The sequence below is a fragment of the Gekko japonicus genome, unplaced genomic scaffold, assembly GCF_001447785.1.
Source record: "Gekko japonicus isolate JY-2015 unplaced genomic scaffold, Gekko_japonicus_V1.1 scaffold977, whole genome shotgun sequence".
Classification (NCBI taxonomy): Eukaryota; Metazoa; Chordata; class Lepidosauria; order Squamata; family Gekkonidae; genus Gekko; species Gekko japonicus.
Genome location: NW_015159743.1, coordinates 507,723 through 528,334, shown reverse-complemented (window position 1 = coordinate 528,334; position 20,612 = coordinate 507,723). Strand labels below are relative to the sequence as shown.

General features: G+C 46.0%; 1 protein-coding gene across 4 annotated transcripts in view; it reads right to left on the bottom strand.

The window, feature by feature from the left end:
- Positions 1 to 20,612, bottom strand: part of OTOF (otoferlin) — a 217,717-nt gene that overhangs the window by 5,517 nt on the left and 191,588 nt on the right. For all 4 annotated transcript variants that reach the window (XM_015405380.1, XM_015429824.1, XM_015405386.1 and 1 more), the window contains 12 exons: positions 19,026 to 19,157; positions 17,706 to 17,772; positions 15,673 to 15,812; positions 14,706 to 14,840; positions 12,705 to 12,842; positions 11,917 to 12,044; positions 10,552 to 10,722; positions 9,928 to 10,088; positions 8,695 to 8,837; positions 7,673 to 7,761; positions 5,555 to 5,653; positions 1,605 to 1,846 (listed from right to left, as the gene is read on the bottom strand). In XM_015405380.1, the coding sequence (XP_015260866.1) occupies positions 1,605 to 1,846; positions 5,555 to 5,653; positions 7,673 to 7,761; positions 8,695 to 8,837; positions 9,928 to 10,088; positions 10,552 to 10,722; positions 11,917 to 12,044; positions 12,705 to 12,842; positions 14,706 to 14,840; positions 15,673 to 15,812; positions 17,706 to 17,772; positions 19,026 to 19,157 (1,645 nt within the window). The remainder of the gene's footprint in view (positions 1 to 1,604; positions 1,847 to 5,554; positions 5,654 to 7,672; positions 7,762 to 8,694; positions 8,838 to 9,927; positions 10,089 to 10,551; positions 10,723 to 11,916; positions 12,045 to 12,704; positions 12,843 to 14,705; positions 14,841 to 15,672; positions 15,813 to 17,705; positions 17,773 to 19,025; positions 19,158 to 20,612) is intronic.

Sequence of the window (20,612 nt, the reverse complement as noted above, 5' to 3'; positions counted from 1 at the left end):
ATGGTGACTGAAGGGAACCTCCATGTTCAGAAACAGTCAACCTCTGAATCCCAGAGTCGGCAACATCAGGGGAAGGCCTCGGCCTCTGTGCCCTGTTGTTGGCCCTAGAGGAACTGGTCAGCCACTGTGTGAGACAGGATGCTGGACTAGATGAACCACTGGTCTGATCCAGCAGGGCTCTTCTTATATTCTTAGGTGCTTGTTCCAGGTTTGGAGGCCTGCAGCTGTCACCAGTGTTCCCTCTAAGCTGAGTTAGTGTGAGCTAGCTCACAGTTTTTTAGCCTCTGGCTCACACATTTTTGCCTTAGCTCAGGAAGGATGGCTCCAGAGCAAACTAATTTATGCAGTAGCTCACAACTTTAATGCTAGTGGCTCACAAAGTAGAATTTTTGCTCACAAGACTCCACAGCTTAGAGGGAGCATTGGCTGTCACAGCCCTTGAGAGACTTCTTTCCACATCATGGAGGAGTGCAAATGCTGCCTTTTACCCTCTCAACAGCCCAGTGATGCAGGCTATGAGGAGAGTCTGGCCCAAGGCCACCCACCGAGCTTCATGATGTATAGATTTGAACCCAAATCTCCTGAGTTTTTGTTTGACAATTTGAGCACTAGGCCACACAACAACTGTGCATATTTGTATATTTCTCTTCAAGCAACTCAAGGCATTCCCTCCATGTCACTAGCAATAAGAACTGAAAAAATTCTGTATTTATGAAGAACAAAGATCAATTACTGTTGGGCATTTTCCTTAGCACACAAATGTCCAGCTGAACTCAATGAGACATGTTTATGAGTAAAACGTGCATCAGCTAAGGTTGAAACAGCCTGGTACATATCCCCTTGCTCATGGTGATTGATGGCCTCATGGGAACTGGTTGTAATGTATCCATCTCCGACCACGTGCGAGGCTAAGTCTCCACGCGGTCATGCGAAGCGCCCGAGCTTCACTTCCAGAGACACTGGCCCAAGCGGATCCTAGCCCGTGCCGCTCAGAGGGCTAGGCTTCCGCCCGTGAGCCTATGGAACTCTCAGCCACTATAAATAGCCTATCACGAGTGTGGGGTGTCTTTGGGTGTGGGGTTTATTGCACATATAAGCCGGCCTGCGAGCCGGGAACTTTGTCTTGTTCTTTCCTAAATAAAAGTATGAGAGCTGAAATCACTAGTAAGTCTCAGTACTTTTCACTGCTCAAGAGGATTTGCTTGTCAGAAAGAGTGGACAGGTGAATGTTGGTTGAGTGCAGAGACTGCTGCTGCTTCACTACTCACCAACATTTTCATGGAACCCACTCAAAGAACATTTTTCAAATGCTGATATGACTATATAACTTGGCCCTAGAAACAGAAGGTGTAACTTTTCTGCAAACATGATGGACATAGCAGAACAACTAATGAGGCAAACAATTCCAAGAATTCCTGACCCAAACAACTGGGGAAGTCAGACTACAGGTGATCTCTTTGCTGTCTTAAAACCTGTTCGTTTGTGATCTCCAACATGGAGGTCCCTGTTCCCCCCCCCCCTCAACTCTGCTCTGAAGCAGAGGGCAGTCCTCTCCTCTCCCCCATCCCCATGCTGTGATCCACAGCCGAAGCGTCCTTACGCACCAAGGAAGTCATCAGCGGAAAAGTGGTCGGCATCCCACACCTGTAGCGTGAGTCGGGCCGGTATCTTGTACTCGGTCTCGTCCCAGGAGAACATAGACTCTTTCTTAGAGATGACGATCTTCTCCTCAGCTGCTAGATAGTCGAAAGGAAAGATATAGCGCCAGTTGAAGTTGCCCTCCCCGGTCAGGGAGTGGTAGTGGACGTCGGTGTCCTGCTTGTCTTCTTGTTGCCCCTTTAGCCACCTGCACAGGCAAAGCCAGGGAAGAGGGTGAATACAGAGGTCGAGAAAGGGTAACCGGATATTTCTGCGGCTGGTGATGCTCATGCGGTAAGGCTCTGCCTTGGCACTGAAGAGGGAGGGGCAGCTGTAAAGGGTGGTGGGACATACTTGCATGGAAATCTGGCTGGTAGGTATTAGGTCTTTCATCAGGTCTTGTCACATTTGGCAGAGAGGTGGAGACCCCAAATAAGGAGGGGCATTTGTGAGGGATAAGTAGATTTCCCCAGCTCTGTCTCAGTAGGGATTTGTTCTCTTTTTATCTCTGGGTTTTCACTCTTGACAATGTTCTACTAAATTATGTGGAATTTTGAGAAGCAGAACCCAAGGAATAAAGAGAAGGCATTCCACCTCTCTCTTTCTCTGTCTCTCTTTTTTGGGAGGGGGCATGAAGACCAAGAAAAGCAGAGCCATATAAATAGAAATCCCTTTCAAAATTTGCCCTTTGAAATACTTAAAGTATTTCAAAATACTTAAATACTCTTTGGGCACACAATGGGATCATTTTGAAGGGTTTTCTTTCTACTTTATTTTTGTTTGCATTTATATTGTAGCACACGGCTGCACTCTTTACTGAGGGGGCTACATCTCAGGGCTGCAGAAACGTGCATCTGTGGGACTTCATTTTTTTTCCCCTGGAAGAGCTGCCTGTGGGAAGCTGGATCCAGACTAGATAGCAAAAATCCACTGTAATAGGTTTCTGCAGTTCTTCCTAGTTGGAATTGGGATAGCCAGTTTGCATCAGATGGAGAACAACAGCTGCATCATTGAACATTTAGTGTTGTATAGGGCTGAGCCTAAGCTGAAAGAGTACGAGGTTGTTTTGTGGTCAGAAAGGGCAGAGATGAAAAATCTTTTTTTAAAAGCAACTGTGGCTGCCTGCAGTTGTATATCTGAAACTGGCATCCACTCGAGGAACAGTAAGGAGCAAATTACGGTAATTTAATTTCTGATGCAGCTCTACTGGCGTATTTAAAATATGATTCAAAGGCAGAATCCCCCAAACAAATTCTTGGAGAGTAACAAATACTGTTTTCAGGTTGGGGGCTGTTTTGGAAGAAAGGCTACATCTGTGAAAGTGATCATGAGCCTGAAAAACACAAGCTGTTGAGAACCCACCAACATCCATCAATGGACCACATCTGCCTTAACGTTGCTACCAGTCCATTGTGGAGGGTCATGCCTGTCTCACTCCAGTGGGGGCTTGGGATACAGAGGGCCCTAAAATTATTGCCTAGACTGCCCTCCCCTCCAAAACATGCAGCAGAAAAGCAAGCTGACTCCAGAGAAACACAGACATATACACACAGCCCCCATTCCCCGGCCATGCCCCTGCTATCAGAGGAAGGGGAAAAGGGGTTTGCAGAAGGAGAGACCAAACCTGCACGCCAATGCCAAGAGCATGCAAAAGAGGCAGTGAGATGGCATTCCTCATTCACGGCGGGGAGAAGAAAACTGGACACAAATCAATTACCTGGTCAGATATCCATGCTACCTTTGCCCCGCTGAGAGACCAACCCACCCTATCCCAGGCAAACACATAGCTCAGGCTGGATCCTCAAGGCTGGTTCTGGCATACCATGAAACTAGCCACCCTAGATCTCTAGCTCATGGGTCCTAAATCTTGTTGAGCCTGTGGGCACTTCTAGAATTTTTGAGAATGGATCCATCCAATCACAAAATATTGGGAGGTTGCAAGCCAAGCACCCTTCTGCACGAGAGGCAGCTTTCTGAACTGTTCCTCCTTGCCTCAGGGTTCTTCAGGAGGACATCCTGTTCCTCTAAGATATAGGAAAGCTAGGGCTGCCTATTCGCTTTGGGGAAAGATGGTGAAGGTTGACAGGAAACCCTGTGGCGAGTGCCGTGGCACCACATTGGGGATGTTGGAACTGCGGGACCAGAAGCTTATATGAACACTCTGTCTTCCCAAAGTGGAGCCTCCACAGAATGACCGGTTCTGAGCCTTATGCAGGGATGGAAGACACAAAAAGAAGTTTGCTGGGTGACAAACAATATTTATTGACTGGCCTTCTTAGTCTGGGACATCCTTTGTCACTGGACTCTGCTGGAAGACCATGCACTTATTCCAACTGTGTCTGAAGGCTGCTCTTTCTAGCTACACAGAAAACTCTTCTGCAGAGAATTGAGCTTGCAACACATGTTCTTCTGTGACCTTATTAGTTCCACTGATGTCAGCCAAAACTTGAACCAAAAGCTTTCTGGCTTAGCTATTGTAGCCCTTGTTGTTAGGCTGCAGAGTGGAAGAAGAAGGGACAATGTTTTTATCATGGGTTCCTTCTGACCTGACCTGGATATAAAAGTTTTCAGGTCAGACTTGGCCTGGACATCAGCCAGGTTCTGGCCTTACTTAAGTGGCTCCTAGTCTTGTTTTTGGGTCTCAGATCTTGGGCTGCTGGTTTCTCAGTCTACCTTCCTTTGGCTCTGCCTCAGTACTCTACTCTCACTCAAGGTTTCCATCCTTCTGAGGTTGCTACCGTCACCTCTTCACATGTGCATCAGCACTAGTAGTCCCTCAATGAAAGGAGAGTATCCTCCTCATGAATCCAAATGTCTGTCCTTACAGAAGTTGGCTATATGCAGCAATGGGAATCTGATGACTTTCCCACCAGCACAACTCATTGCTCAGGGTTCCTTGATTAATCCATTCACTACACCTGGGACTGAGTATATAGTGCAGGTCAAGGGGGAGTCATATCAGATGACCCTGAATCTGTATTATGTTTAAGGATGTCCATACCAACCCCTTCTGCTTGGGAATTCCTTCTAAAAAAATAAATAAATCCAAATGGCAAAAACAGCAGCCCCGTTCACTAGTTACAGTGAATGCACATATAATCCACAGGCAGTATACACTTGTGTTTTCTTTATATGTGTGTTGAGTAATTCTCATGGTCCATTCAATGCATGTACAGTTTAACATGTGATTTAAACTCACGTTTATCCAGGCCCTGGTCTCCAGTTTCATTTATAAAGTAAACATGTGTCAGCTCCTTCTTACAAACAGATGTATGCATGTACACGTGTTCACCGTAATGTGTGAACAAGGCCATTATCTGTATAGATGGGCTAATATCCTAAGAGTACCATAGATCTCCTGCTTGAACTCAGTATGGAAAGTAGTTGCTGTCGAAACCTAGTCTCTTTGTCTCTACCAGCGAGTTGCCGTAAGCTATCAATTTGCTCCAGGTGTCCCAATGGGTAGTGTCCAGTAATGGGCAAGCAAAGGATCCGAGGGTAACTGCCCCGTGCATCCTCCTCCCCCACCAGACCAGACCTGCCCCAATGAGGAGCCGTGCAATAAACATCCATTGTCAATTACCCCCTGACATAGATGTCTGACATCTTCTCTCCCGTCATGAAAGCATCATCTTCCAGGACCACCTCATCGGTGTTCCAAATAATTACCCGCAGCTCATACCTAGCCGCCAGCATGGCGCGGACAGAGGCACACAACAGCAACAAAACAACACACAGAACAAAAGAAAGGGGCAGAATAGAAAAGCAAAGTGTCCATTACTGACAGCCACAAAGAAAAGGAGACACTCTGTCCATGAGACGCCCACCCTCTGCAAGGAGCACAGTGCCAGGCGGCCACACCACCACAAGAAGCTCACACACAGAGAAGCCGGCCAGCTGGGTGGGCCGTACATACCCCCGGACAAAAATGTCACTGGATTTCTCGCCAGTGAAGTAATCATCGTCCTCCAGGATTACCTCATCAGTGTTCCACACTATCACTCTAAGCTCGTATCTGGCGGGGAGGAAGGGAGACGAGGGATGAGCCCGAGGGGAGAGCGGGTGAGGCTGCCTAATGCAGGTGCAGGATCCCCCTTTAAACACAGACACACACAGATCTTCTCTTTTAGGGCCCTCAGAGAACAGCTGAGCAGCTGGAATGGGGCCATTCTGCTCTGGCATAGCTTTGCTTTCTCCATGGACAGGGGAGGCTCAGCAAAACCCAAGTATAGGAGTCCCCTGGAAGAGGCGTAAGGATTTTAAAAAATTCAGTCAGGTTTCCAGGGGCCAGAGATGGGCAAGATGTAGCTTAATCAATGTAACAGGGGCTTGATCAATGTAAGAAGAGCTTTGTGATCATCTGACATACTGTCTTTGTTGATCCAAGGCCTGACCTGGATGGCCCAAGCTAGCTTGATTTTTCCAGATTTTGAAAGCTAAGCGGGGTCAGCCCTGGTTAGTACTTGGATGAGAGCCCATCAAGGAAGACAAAGGTTGCTATTCAGAGGAAGACCATGGCAAACCACCTCTGTTTGTCTCTTGCCTTGAGAACCCCTGTGAGGTCGGCTGCAACTAGACAGCACTTTTCATCGCCAACTGGTTCATCAAGTGCATTTTTTGTCACCAAGCAGGCCAGTACTTAGACTTTCCCTCCACAGGAATACCAGAGCAACAGGCTGAGAAGATTCCAGTTGGTCAGGGGGATGTCATTCTAAGGGTTATTACCCTCCATATATATATATAAAAAAGGCAAATTCAAGAGCTAATCCCCAGGTCTGCTTTCAAAAAGTAGGAACTAGGGCTACCTGGAAGCTGGCTCAGTTTCCAGAAGAGCCGTGTGGGCTAACTTTCCTGGAGCTGGCCTACGGATGGATGGATGGATGGTCTCCACCCTATCTCTCCAGGTAGGACCCCTTGCAGCTTTGGCTGCATTCTGAAGCTCAGCCGAATTTGAGGTTGAAGTCAAACCCCACTTTCTTACGAAGCTTGCTAGGCAACCTCAGACCAGTCACTCTGTCTCACTCTAACCTGCATTACAGTATTCTTGTGACAACCAAGAGGAGGAGAGAACTACGCGGGCTTCCCTGAGCTCCTTGGAGGAACAGTGAAATAAAAAGATGTTAAATAGATAGTCCATGACACAAGGAACCACCTTTAAGTTGCATCCCCAACAGATGCTCTCCATTGTGGGGATGAGTGCCTTTCCGACATTTCATTCCTTTACTGTTCTGGGAAATCTGCTCTAACAGTTGGAAACCAGCAGTTTCTTGCTAAGATCTGTTGAGGCATTGGTCTTTCTATATTGATTGCTCTGTTTTAGAAGATTTTTAGATGCATTTTAACTGTCGATTTGTTATACTGTGATGGAACCTGTCCTGAGCCTGCTTGCGGGGAGGGCAGGATACAAATAAAAACAAATCAATCAATAAATATCTTGCCATATGCTTCCTGAATGCCAAATTAACCAGGAGAATGTGTCAAATTAATTCCAGAATTAAAGTATTCATAGCTTCCTGTGTCTTTGTGTTTCTTCAGTGAATTTTCATGTTTTTTCACTTCTGTGTTACTGATAAGCATGTGCTCATTGACAAAGCAAAGCGAAACGAACTTGATTTGAGTGTACGTATGGCTGCATCACTAGGCACACATGCATGCCAGTGAATTGCTGAAACACAGGTCACAATCTTGATAGAAATCATGCCAAGGCACCTTCTCTGCAGATTTTTAAATAAATATGCCTGAGTAACTGGAAGGGTAAACAATTGTATCCAATTCAGAAATTAAAACACGGAAGAAAAAGTGGAGAATCCCAAATGGATCACTTCCATGTGCAAACAAAGCCAGTTACCTGGAAATCCAGTTGTTAAACACCACCTTACGCACTCATCACTACCTATTTCTGTCTTTGGTCCTTCCCACACCCATCTATCCTTCCCTCCCCTCCCTTCTGCTCCTGGATGGTCTTCATAGATCCCAGCAGAACCCAGCCACAGAACCCGATGAAGTCCTCCTTCCCTCCCCAGCAGAGCATTACTTCTTTGGCTTCCTTGGTGAGATGTCAATGGCTGGGCCCGGTGCCGGCATATCCATGGGGAACATGTCTACCCACAACTCCAGTCGTCCCTGCAACAGTAGAAAGACCTGATTAGTGGTTCCTGAGTGCCCCGAGGTCCTTCATGTTGGCTCTCTGCCTTTTGCCACTCAACATGTTGCCCCTCAGTCATGGAAGCTCCCACCCCCTGGAGCTGATACCATCTCTGGAGACCTTCTGCATTAATTGGAATACGTTTTATTATGAATTTTTTTGTGTTTGAAATATGCAGCAAACCACTTTGAGTACACTTTTGGAGTCAAAAAGGTAGTCTAAAAACCCATTAAATAACAAAGTTTTGGTTTGGTTGTTCCTAACACATCCCCAAACCATCCCTGTCACCCTAACAATGAAAACGTTCTGCGATAGAAGAAGAAGAAAAGGAGATTGGATTTATACCCCGCCCTTTACTACCCAAAGGTGTCTCAGAGTGGCTTACAAACTCTTTTCCATTCCCCTCCCCACAACAGACACCCTGTGAGGTAGGTGGGGCTGAGAGAGCTCTGACAGAAACTGCTCTTTTTCAAGGACAGCTCTTATCAGAACTACGGCTTGCCCAAGGTCATCCAGCCAGGTGGAAGTGGAGGAGTGGGGAATCAAACCTGGTTCTCCCGGATTAGAGTCCGCGCACTTAACCACTACACCAAACTGGCTCTCTCTGAAGAGCTCTGCTGGATCCAAGCATCTATTTACTACAGCATCCCATTTCCAACCAAGGCAAGGCAGAGTCTTCCAGGAAACCCACAAGCAGATTGTGAAGACAAGAGACCTGTACCATTGCCCTCCAGCGGTAACCAACAGCCGCTGATAGAGCTACCCTCTCCCACATAACTGTCATATTCCCCTTCCACATCTGACTAGGTCAAAGGCCACCATGATGTCTTGTAGTAGCACGTAAATCATGCTACTGAGGGCCAAGGTGGTATTAAGAATCTTGGGTGTGAAGGCTAGACTTGGTCAGGTACCTGTTCAATGCCTGGCTTGTCAGGGTTGAGCAGGGGGCGTGTTTCCACGTGCTCAGGCACAATCTTGCAGCCCACACGAGGGATCTCTTCCCAGTGGTGCAACACCGTCAGTGCCAGATGCTCATCTGTTTGCTTCTTCTGACCTGCAAGCACAAGTCCTTTTATGGAATCAAGCTGGCTAGCACCATATTGTCTCTTCTGACTAGCAGCGTGCTCTCAAGAGTTTCAGGCAAACAAAGGTCCTGCCCAGCATCTACAACCTGAGATCCATTAAATGGCAATGCCGTGGATTGAACTGGGACCTTCCATGTACAAAGCTTATGCTCCAAAATTAAGCCATAGTCCCTCTCCAAGAGGACAGCAGAAAGAAATACCTACTCAGCTAGTACTGTCTTCATGCAAGGTAGATGAGGACTTGCTTCACCCCAGAGCTCATATTTACTTATGTGACTTTTTGAATACTACCCACAGTATAAGCAGTGCTGGTTATGAACACAGTATACATAACAAAATCATGGCAAATTCTGTGTTAAAATCAGTGGGAGAATTTATATGTGTTGGGAATATTGGAATGTACACCCCCCACATCTTCTTGTCTTTTCTGTTTGAATTAAAAATTCATTGGTAGTTTTTTAAAATTACCTTCTACCAAGCTCTCATTTCTTTCTTTACATGCTCTACAGGGTCATATTGACACTTGCCTGTTATTACCTAATTGGCAATGATCCTCTGTATCCATAATGACAAAAAACCCATCCTTACCAGTGGACTAAAATATCCCATCCTCTTTTTCAGAGTTTGTTAAATAACTTGTTTTTCTCTTGCCATTAAATTATGCCAAGCTGTATTCTCAATGTCTCTGATTACCAGCTCTTCAAAATACTTTGATCCTCAAGTCATTATGGGATAGAATAAATGTTGATTGAGATTTCTGGCTTTAATTACCTCAGTTCAGAATATCTGTGTCATCTTCTGTTCTAATTTGTACACCATTTGAATGAGGGGTTGGCATAAAAGAGTGACCTTTCCAAGGAACCTACACCTGGTAAATATTTGATTAGACAAACTAATCAGCAACTGGTTGTTAACATTTCTGTGTGTATGTGTATCTGATGGTTATGGCATAATTTAACAAAAGGGAAGAAATAAGCTCTTGGTCAACTTTGAGAACAGACGCTCCTCAGCCAAAGGCCTCAGTTGCGCTACTCACAACTCAAGCCAAAGTCCACTTACCATTCTCATCCTCCAATTCTGTGGGGCCAGTGAATACTCGGTTGACAACCTTCACTCTGCCCCCAGGGCCATAGTGGGGACCATCAAGTTTGCCCTCTTTACATAGTTTGGACAGGATCTGAGTGGGCTTTTGGGGGTCTCGCCAAATATTATAACCATGACTGTGGAGAAAAATATAAGACAGTCAGAGAGAAGGTCTGGGCTACCTAGTCCCTGAACTAGTCCATCATTCAGTCCTTGCAAGCCCTCACAGGCCAGTACATCTCAATCCCATATGCTTCAACGGTCCCTACTTTACAGGAACACCTTGTACATTAGCAACAGTATGTTAAAATCATCAACAAAGGCTGTTGTTTTCTGAAGGGAACTTCACATAAGAGGCCCCAAACTCTATATATTCAAGTCTACTGTAGGTATGACTCTGCTATGATAAATGGGCCATGGACAAAATCCAAAACAGAATTAAGTACATGTAAAGTCTTGTTAGACTGCGGCTTTTCATGTGTTCTGAAGGAGGTATCCCTGTCAGTCTTGTTGGCTCACTTCAGTCACAGAGACCACAGGGAATCAACTGCAAACATGCAAAAAACCTAAGTACCACCAAGGACAGTTAGGTATTCTTACATGGAATAGGTACTAGAGATACCACAAGTTGCCCTGTGCTTGCTGTAGTATCGATTCTCCAGGTCTATCTTTGTTTCACCAATCAGATCATCAGAGCCCACCAAGTCCCAATCATAGATAGCCACTGTCAGCATAGATTCCATAGGGAATGTGGCCTCAATATCAAAGGACCTGAATGTGAGGAGATAAAAATGTGAGATTATGACAGACCTTGAATCACGATTTGTGGATTGATTCTTCCAAGTGCTGAGGGAGAGCAAGTATACTGGTGGCACACTGGGATTAAGAAACTCAGGAAACCGGTATGGCTCCCTCAGAGATTTGATTACTGTGATGCACAATATGCGGAACTGCCCTTGAAGACAGTTTGGAAACGTTCATTGATCCAAAATGCAGTCGCTGCAGTCCTTCTAGGGACCCAATACAGTGATGATATTAAGCCATTTTCATATGAGCTACACTGGCTTCCAATCTGTTTCTAGACTAAATACACAAGGTGCTGTTTTTGACCTTGAAACCCCCTAAATGATTTAGGCCTAGAACATGTGAATGTTTGCCTCCCTCTGTATTAGCACACTGAGGCATGAAATTTCTCCAGGGGGCCTTCCTCTGGGAATCAATCCTGGCAGAGGTTTGGCAGGTGGGAACCCTCGGGAGGGCCTTTTTTGGCTTTTTCTCCCTCCCAGTTGTGGGTTCCTCCCTCCAGAGCTGTGAATGACTATTTCCCTGGTGTTATTTGGCAGGGGTCTGAAGGCCTGCCTTTTCCAGAGTACCATTCAGTTGGATTAATGAGTAATAGCACTCTAGGGGAAGTGGGGTTTGGGCACTGCTGAAAATGGTTTGCTATGTGATGTTTTGATTTATTTAGTTTTCACTGTTTTTGACTGAGTATGCTGAAAATTGCTGCAGAGACTTTTTCATTTACAGGTGGGGAGGGGGGGGGGAGAGAAGCCACTGTACATTGAATCAGACCATCCAGGTCAGTATTATCTACTCAGACTGGCAGTGACTGTCCAGGGTTTGAGGTCTTTCACATCACCTAACTGCCTAGTCCTTTTCAGTGGAGATCCTGGGGACTGAACCTGGGAACTTCTGCATGCAAAGCAGAGGCTTTTCCACTGAGCCACAGCCATTTCTGGGGGGTCAGGATTGGTCCAAGATTATTTGGCATCTGAGGCTAACCCCCCCCCCCCAAAATGGTACCCCTCCATATTGTTGCCACCAAAAATGAACATGGTATATTCCCATAACTGGCAATCTGCTGCCATTTAAACCATACTCCTCCTATTTGCTTCATGGTCGGTCTGGCCCTGGTTGGGGTTTCCGTGCTATTCCACAACACAAACATTGGCAAGGCTCCCGTACTTTCCGAAGACCGGGTTCAGCTGCTTGGAAATGTAGTTCTCTTTATCCTTGATGTCTGTCTTTCCCAGCTTGATGACAACATAGGGATCAGCTTTCCCATTGATGTCAGCAGGATGCAGATCGGTGGCCTGGCAAAGGAAACCACACCATCACTTGAAGCTCATTGCATCCCACATCCTAGAGAGCCACATTAAAAACAGATAGGGCAATCCCCCTATCCCCATGGTAGTTTGAAGCCACAACAAATCCTGCTTCTGATTATGTGTCACATGAAGAAGTGTCTCACTTTGTCTGTCCTGGATCTGCTGCCCTTCATTTTCAAGGCGTGCCCATGTGTTCTCTATCCAGTTTCTCCACACCACATATAATTTTATAATCCTACCCCTTAGTTGTCTTTTTTGGAAGTTGAGCCACAGAAGATACTGGGCCAAATCTTTTGAGTTCAGGGGAGCAGGTGTTTGGGCTGGGCCAGCCCTGCTTGCTTTTCCTCCTCCTGAAAAAAACGGTCCTATAAAAGCTGCTCATTCAATGTGGATTCCCCCAACATTTGAAGATGGAATGTGGTCCCCTTTTCCTTGAGTGAAGAAGAAATTTGCTCTTCACTCAGGGGAAAGGGGACCACAGTCCTTCTTAAAATGCTGGGGGAAGCCAATTCCAACACATCAGCAGTGGAGACTGGAGGGGGGGGTGTCTCCCCCCTTTAACACAGATGAGAAACTGAACTTAATGTTGGCAGGAAGAATTGTAAGGAGAAAGATGCTTTGAAACAGTATCTGACTTGCTCTCACCCTAACGACGTAGACCCGGACCAGCACATTGATGGGATCGTTGCTTGGGATTCCCTGGAACATGCCAAAATTTGGGTCATATCCAGCCTCCTTGGTGATGTCGTCAGGGAGCGGCACTTTGTATACACACATAGAGCCCTGGGGGAAGGGAAGATGTTTTAGTCTGGTTAGGAAAGGGAATCTAAGACTTGCTGAAATAAGCAAGTGTTTTCTAAGTGCAACATCACTATGAAACATGGTTTTGCTATTAGAATCTGTCATTCCCTTCTTTATGTCAAAATTGGGAAATGTACTGCAGTGGGTTGCCACTGCTAACTATTGAGAGGGCACCGCTTGAGCAGAATATGTTTGTCTTTTTCCTGTTATCAGAGACAGGGAACTGGGGAGATATTCAGCCAATAGAGATGCTAGCCTCCAGGTAGGGTCTGGGAAGTTCATCTCCAGACTAAAGAGATAAGTTCCCCTGGAGAAAATGGATGCTTTGGAGGGTGGACTGTTTGGTATTGTATCCCACTGAGGTCCCTGTCCTCCCCACACTTCATCCCCAAATCTCCAGGAGTTTCCCAACCTGGATTTGGCAACCCTGCCCCCCATCACCAGCTGGTGGCTAGGGGGGACCTGGCAACCCTATCAGCTGGGTTCATTAGCAACAGATGCCACAAAGGTGCAAATCAGACTGCAGAGTAGTAAAATTTATTGTGTAGCCATTGGCCATTACAATTTAAAACAATATACAAATTAGACAGCAAATTAGACTGTGTCAGTATTGCATTTACAAAAACAACAGCTCATTCTATGTGCTATGGTGACTGCACTGAGCTTGAACTTTGAGTTCATCTTCTGTTCATCTGCACTGAGATGTGTCCTCCCTACAGAGGTGTGAGCAGGGACATTCAAACCTACATTAACATTTCATGTGCTTGAATAACTGGGAGACAAATCGCTGAGGTCCCCTCCCAGTCAATCAATCAGCTGGCATATGTTCCTCACACTCATTGACTGGGAGTGGAGTAACCACTTGTCACGAGGTTGGGGAGGTTTGAACTGGGGTTGATTCCAAAGGGGATGTGTGTTGTTTTCAATGAAATCCAAGCAGCTTTGAGAAGTTAAAATTGGTTTCAGCTACTGATGGTGGAGAGCAGGGAGCAGCTGCAAAGAAGGACCAAAGAGTTTTCCCATTTGCAGTGAAAACAAGAATCATCACCCTTCAGTTCGTATTAGTTTTAAAATACTGTGAGATGGCCAGATCTAACTGGCTACTAAATGGCTTCATTGCATTGTGACGTCATCATGTGGACTAGGTGACTATATCCCAGTTGGTTGGGATCAATTTCCAGAAATAAATAATCCCAGTTTTTTTTTTAAAAAATGATGCTGGACCTGTGGTCTTTGAAGCAGAGAAGAAGAGGTGAGAGAGGAGGTTCCAGACCCACAGTATATTTTGGACCATGGTATATTTTGAACCTCTGAATATATGTGTTGGAATACAGTATATTTTGGCCTTCTGAATACAGTATACATTTGGGGAAGTAACAACATTAACCTCTCACTTTGCTTGTTTTGAGGAGGCTCACTCGTGTATGAGACTTGCCATGTCCCGATCCAGAGATGGTGCCCATACCTTGAATGCCTGTAAGGCAGTGAGGGGTCCTGCAGCACCTGCACGTCCCACCACATTCTTCCACCCGGCCACTCCCAGAGCACTCCCCCCTCCCAGCCATGGTTGCCACCCAAACTCTACCTTCATACAGCAGATGGGAGAGGAGAGACCAGTGGAGCAGCTTCTCAGTGTGCCGCCACATTTAAAGGGTGAGGCAGCAGCTCTGGGTCAAGACATGGCAACTGTAGCTGGGATGGTTGCAGATATTTTGACTAGAGAGGCCAAGGCTCCCAGGCATCCAAGCCAAAGATGGATACCACAATGGTGGCCAAACACTCAAATTTCCTATTGCCATTTCTTCTTCCTTCCAAAGCCACTCATCTAAGTTGCCTAAAACTCACCTTGAACCTGCCCACGATGCGCTCCTCATCAGCTGCGTTGTCGTCGTCATCACCAATCTTCCCGCGCAAGAGGTTGAAGGTATGCAGCCAGTCCTCGAAGTTGTCAAATTCTGTTTCCAGCTCTTTGGGAAAGACCTGGGGTTACAAAGAGCTTTGGGGTGAGTTAAATGGGACTGGCCATTACCCGGGTGCAGCAACCACCCACAAGCACCTGGTTATGACATCCTTTGCCCTTGAACAACAGCTCATTAAGAGGAGGAGTATTTACAGTTGTCCTGCTGCATCAGTCTCTTGCACAGGCAATGCCTCTGATGTCCATACAGTTCTCCTACCTGCAAGCCCTCTCTTGTTCATTCCACCAGAAGGGAGAGCTCCAAGCATGTGAGGGGACATATGTGTGGAGCTGCCCAAGCCCTGATGAAGTGAATGGAGTGACTATACGGCTCCATGTACATACTGATGCTTACACAGCAATAGACATATAGGTTGCTGACGTGCATGAATTCAGCACGTTATGCACTGGGGCTCAGGCCCCAGCTACAGGGCTATTGTGGCTGACAGCAATAAGATACCTGGACTTGGGACCTTGGATCTTGCACTAATGCAGAGCCAATGTAGTATAATGGTTAAAATGCTGGGTCACTGGGCAGGGTTCAAATCCCTCCTCAGCCAGGAAGCTCACTGAGTGACCTTGGGTAAGCTGCTTTTTCTGAGCCTAATATATCACATAGAATTGTTTTGGGGAGCACCAGGGATGCAGGCGTGAGATTCTTGGAGGAGGGATAGATAAGCTGCCTGAATTTTGGCACATGCTGTATATTTGTTCTTTTGTTTGCAGTGGTTTGGCCAATAGAAGCCCATTGCCCAAACGCAGGCCACGAGGAATGCAGAGTCCAAATACTCTATTATTCCTTCTGGGATTCAATGCATTTCACCGCAGAGAGGATTGTGAGAGGGGACAGCTCACCTTCATCTCATCGATCTTCTGCTTGTTCTTCTTCTCAGGTACTTCTGGTTGCTGAGGCTGCTGCTGTTGCTGCTGTTTCTTCTTCTTGTCCTCTTTGGGCGCCTTGATTTTCTCCTTGGCCTTCCCTTGGCCCTTGGAGCCTTTCACATGAGAGTCATCAAGTCTGATTTCTGAGCCCCAGACAAAGAGGCAGTCGATGGCAGGAGGGAAAGGTGAATGGTTGGAGGCAGGAAGTGTGGCAGTGAAGACGACATGAGATGGAAAACAGAACATGCAGCCATGATGTGCATGAGATCTGGCAGACAGCCACTAAAATTAAATGTTGTAGCTCAAAATTGGCCCTTCTCCATCCATGCACCCATCCCTGGGACAACTGGTGTTTCACAGGCTAGCTCCTCATCCTTGCTGTTCATATTTTGATATAGCCTTTGGACCTGGTGTTTTCTGGCTATGGGACTGACATTTCTTTTACAAGAAGGACTCTTGTTTGGGAGTAAGAGCAATGTAGGGAATGGGCTTACACAGGCTCCATAAACAACTGGATGTATAAGGAATTTACTTGAGGGCACACCTGGACTTTGTTCATACTTCCAGCTTATTCTACAAATGCTCTTGCAGCCCACTGCTTGACTTTCTATTCCTGCCAACTGTTAAGGTCTCTTTGTCAGTGGTGGGATGGATGGTAGGATGGCAACCGCAAAACAGTCAAGGAGGCAAGGAGAGGGTGATGCAACAATGCATGCAACAGAACATGGATATGTCCAGACGTTAGCATTGGGCGGTTGGCAAAGGGAAAGGAGAGATAAAAGGAAGATCATGCATACACCATGCGCAGGGTGCCATGGAAGGGGGGTCTCAGAAATGCAACAATAGATTTTGTTCCTTTTTCACATATTTGGTAAAAAAAATCTCTCTTCTGGGTCAACAAGTTTCTTCTGCCCAAAGATGGCATAGAACACCTTCCTTTGCATTCAATATTTCTCACAGCGCCAAACTATACATCATGCTTGGGGATTGGTGCTACAATCCCCAGATGTGCAACGGAGCTGCAAGAAGCAGCCATGGGAGGGGGCAATATGAGTCAGAGCTTCAGACAGGGGAAAAGTTAGCACTTTACCCACATGTCATCTGTGTGACCTCAGCGTCCTCCTCTTAAGAGGGAGTAAAAAAGACAGGCAAAGTTTGAGAACGGTCTTTTTTCTTTTTTTCCTTCTTGGATTTAAACTCACGCGGGGGAGGGGTCATTTCCAACTGGGAAAACAAGGCAGGGGGATGAGTTAGACCCTTTTTTCTGCAGCCCAATTCATATTGGTTCTCCTACTCTCAATATTGCTTTTTGGACCTGTGTACCTGCCGGGGCTTAGATGACAAGTTCTTAGCACTGACATAGGCCTTGGCCCATAGTTGCTAAAATTAGATACTTGAATTTTTCATTACAGCAAAAAAGCTTTCTGTTTTTGTTCATTTCCCAAACCACTCAAAATGCTTGTTTAATGTGTACTGAAACTCTTCTAAATATTCCCATGTAGCTGAAATGTGGCCTTGGAAACATCCGTTCAGGAGAAAACAACAACCTATAGTAGGGGCCAGAAAGACCTCTGCCTGAGACTCTGGAGAGCTGCTGCCAATCAGAGTAGGCAATACTGACCTTGAAAGACCAAGGGTCTGACTCAGTAGAAGGCAGCCTGATGTGCATGTTTACACATTCAACTTTTCTTAAAGGGCTAACATAGTTTGTTCCTTAGTTGCAACATTCCTAGCTCTCAATTAAGGGTGCCACACTGAAATGGGCAGAAGCAGTCTGTGTCTTTAACTGCAACAGGACAGAGAAATTAAGAATGCTGTGGAGTTGCAGTAACGGGAAATGCTTCACCGATTAATTTCCGCCTGTTTGGTTGCTGTTAAGGGCAGAGATGCCCTCAGCACAGGTTCTCCAACAGTCTTCAGTTTGCATTCTCCCTAAACTGGAACAGACCTCCAAGTTAACTCTCTCCTAGCCAATCCTCAATCACCACTGTCATCCACAAATTTACCCTCAGTCAGGTCCATTTCTTCCTTCTCCTCTGCCTCTGCTGCAGCTGCCTCCTGTTGCCGAAGTTGCTAGAAAGAGAGAGGTTGCACAACAGGATAGGTGAATACAGCAGAACCCTTGGAACCCGAGCAGCTATACTACTGTAACACACTCTATATTGGGCTGCTCTTGAAGACAACCTGAAAACTGGTTCAAAATGCTACAGATGAATTATTGTCAGGGGTTGCTAATGGGAGGACAGTCTGTTTTAAAGCAGCAACACTGGCTGTTTTTGAGTTCAGTTTTGTGGCCTCGAATCCATGTCTCCCCATGTGTGCCAACTACAGTCTTCTGGTTGCTAGCCTCTAGCTGCTTAAGATGGCCTGCTTGGCATCCACTAGAACCTGTTCCTTTTCTGTAGTTGCTCCCATCTTGTGGAAAGGCCACCGCGAGGGGGTGGGACACCCTTGTTAGAAGAAGCTATAAGGCAGTTCTGTTTGAGAGGGCTTTCACCATACTTCATACTTTTCAATTTTTGAAACTGTAAGCTGCACTGAGCCACAAGGGAAAGACAGGGAATATATATTTTAATAAAGGTTGTGATCATACACACTAAACAATCCACTTTTAATCCACTTTTCAACTGGATTTTGCCAGTTCACACAGTTAAAATCCAGTTGGAAAGTGCACTGAAAGTGGATTGTTTAGTGTGTGTGACCACAGCTAAATAAATAGACCATGGACAATCAGTACTGAAATGATACAGGAAGTCCCCCGCACCACAGAATATAAGAGGGGGGGGGGGGGGGGGGGGGTGGGAGCACACTTGAATGCAATTTCTCTTCTGAGCACTATTCCCTAATTTGGCACCTGCTTCATGTTTCAGAAGCTCCACTGTGTGCTGAGGCTTAAGGTTGCCAGTTCAACCAGCCCCTTGAAGCAGCTGCTGCCAGAGGAAAGGGTAAGCTGCAAGGCCCCCTGAGGTGCAGGTCTCATGCCAGGGTTGGAAGTGAATGTGGCTTTTTTGGTGGAAGGTCACCGTGAATGTGGCTCTCTGAGAGCCATGGAGTGAGCACTACTGTACTGGAGGAAGGCTCCACACTTAGCTGCAGAAACAACCCAATGGGCTGAATCCTGTGGATGGAGTCCACTAAAAGCAAGGAATTCCCGATTCAAGGTTCTCGTACCATACATAAACTGCTGCTGTTCGTAGAGTGAAGCTGCCATGCCTAGCCTGTTCTTTTAAAAGAAAAATGGTGCAGCACCCTTTTGATAGTTTTATTTATTTATTTATTGCAAACCCATGCCCACGGCCATGCTCAGTTTGCCGGTGACCACCCACCTCCTTCATTGTCTCTATGGAAGCAAAATACTTTGACCACCAGTCCAGCATGCTCTCGTCAGGCTCGTCGTCTTCAATCTCGTCTGCTCCTCCTTTCTTCTTTTTCTTCTTTTTCTCCTTCTCTTCTTCCGACTGCAAACAGGAGGACAATGGAGATATGCTAAGGGGGCTGACATGTGTTCTTTGTCTCCTGCTCTGCCTGTAGGATCTTTGGTCTCACACAGCCCAATTAAATAGCATTATCAGAATGTCTACAGGCAACGGTTGCAACCCTCCGAACACCCCAAGTGGAATTTCCAGAATTCTGTGCTGCTATGACCTTTTCATGGTCGAGGGCTGCCTGGCACCACCTTAGGGTTGGCACGTCAGTCCATGGATCTCTCAAATATAATCAATGGACTGCCTATTATTTGACCACCATCAAATGTTGCCAGGAAATCCCTGAAGCTAAGACTATAGCTATATGTGTAGGAGCTTTCTTTTAAAAATAATCTTGATGACATTATTTGTCAACAGGGGTTGGGGAGACAGTAGCTTCCCCCCACCCCAGGTCTTGCAGCAGCAAAGCAAAGCTTTTCCTAGCATTCACCTGCTACACTTTCAGGCATCTCCACACAGGAAGAGTCACCCTCCTGCAACTGAGATTTGATTTTTAATAGCTGCTCTTACTTTGCTTCCGGGATAAAAGCCAAAGAGTAGAATCAGTCAGTAAAGAATTCACATTTATAGAACTCTTATGCTACATTGTTAAAATGCATAATAATTCATTATCATTTTAAAGAATTATGTTTCCTAGTGAAAGTTAACTAGTTTTGCAATTAGCAAAAATATCAGAGCTAATGATTGTTATCATTACTGTTGTTCTAATAAGGTTGAAAGTGTAGCAGTTCTTGACCAACATTGGATACTTTCTGACCTGTCAAATGGCCAGCTCTATGCCGGCTTTCAAAAGCAAGCCATCTACTGTGGAAGATTTCCAGGCAAAAACAGTTGCTACGTAGGAGCAGAGTAGGAGCGCATGCAAATTTGAGACAATCACCAGAATCACATGGTGAATCCTTCTTGTCACTTCAGACTGACTGTGTGTGTGTGGGAACTACATGAATGAATACTGTCACATCTCAGCTCAGGAACCTTACTGTCACACACACACCCATTGCCATCTTGCATGATTTTCCAATTATATATGTGTGTGTGTGTGTGTGTGTGTGTGTGTGTGTGTGTGTGTGTGTGTGTAAGCATATCTGGTCTAAGGACTGTAATAGCAATAAACTAAACCAAACTTTCCAATGAGCAGGAATTAAGTGAAAAAAGTGTGAACTTCACTACAAATGTAAGAGCGACTGTGCAGGATGAGAACAGCGGCCCATCCAGCCACGCATGCTGTTTAACACAGGGGGTTACCAGATGCCTCCAGAAAGAGCGCTCACTAGTAGGACACAGCGGCCAAGATTTCCCCCTGTTGCTGGTTCCCTACATAAGTATATTCAGAAACACAATACCACTGAGCCATCATGGATAATAGCCATCGATGTACCTATACTTGCTGGATATGCCAAATCCCCCTTTAAGGCTAAGTAAACTAGT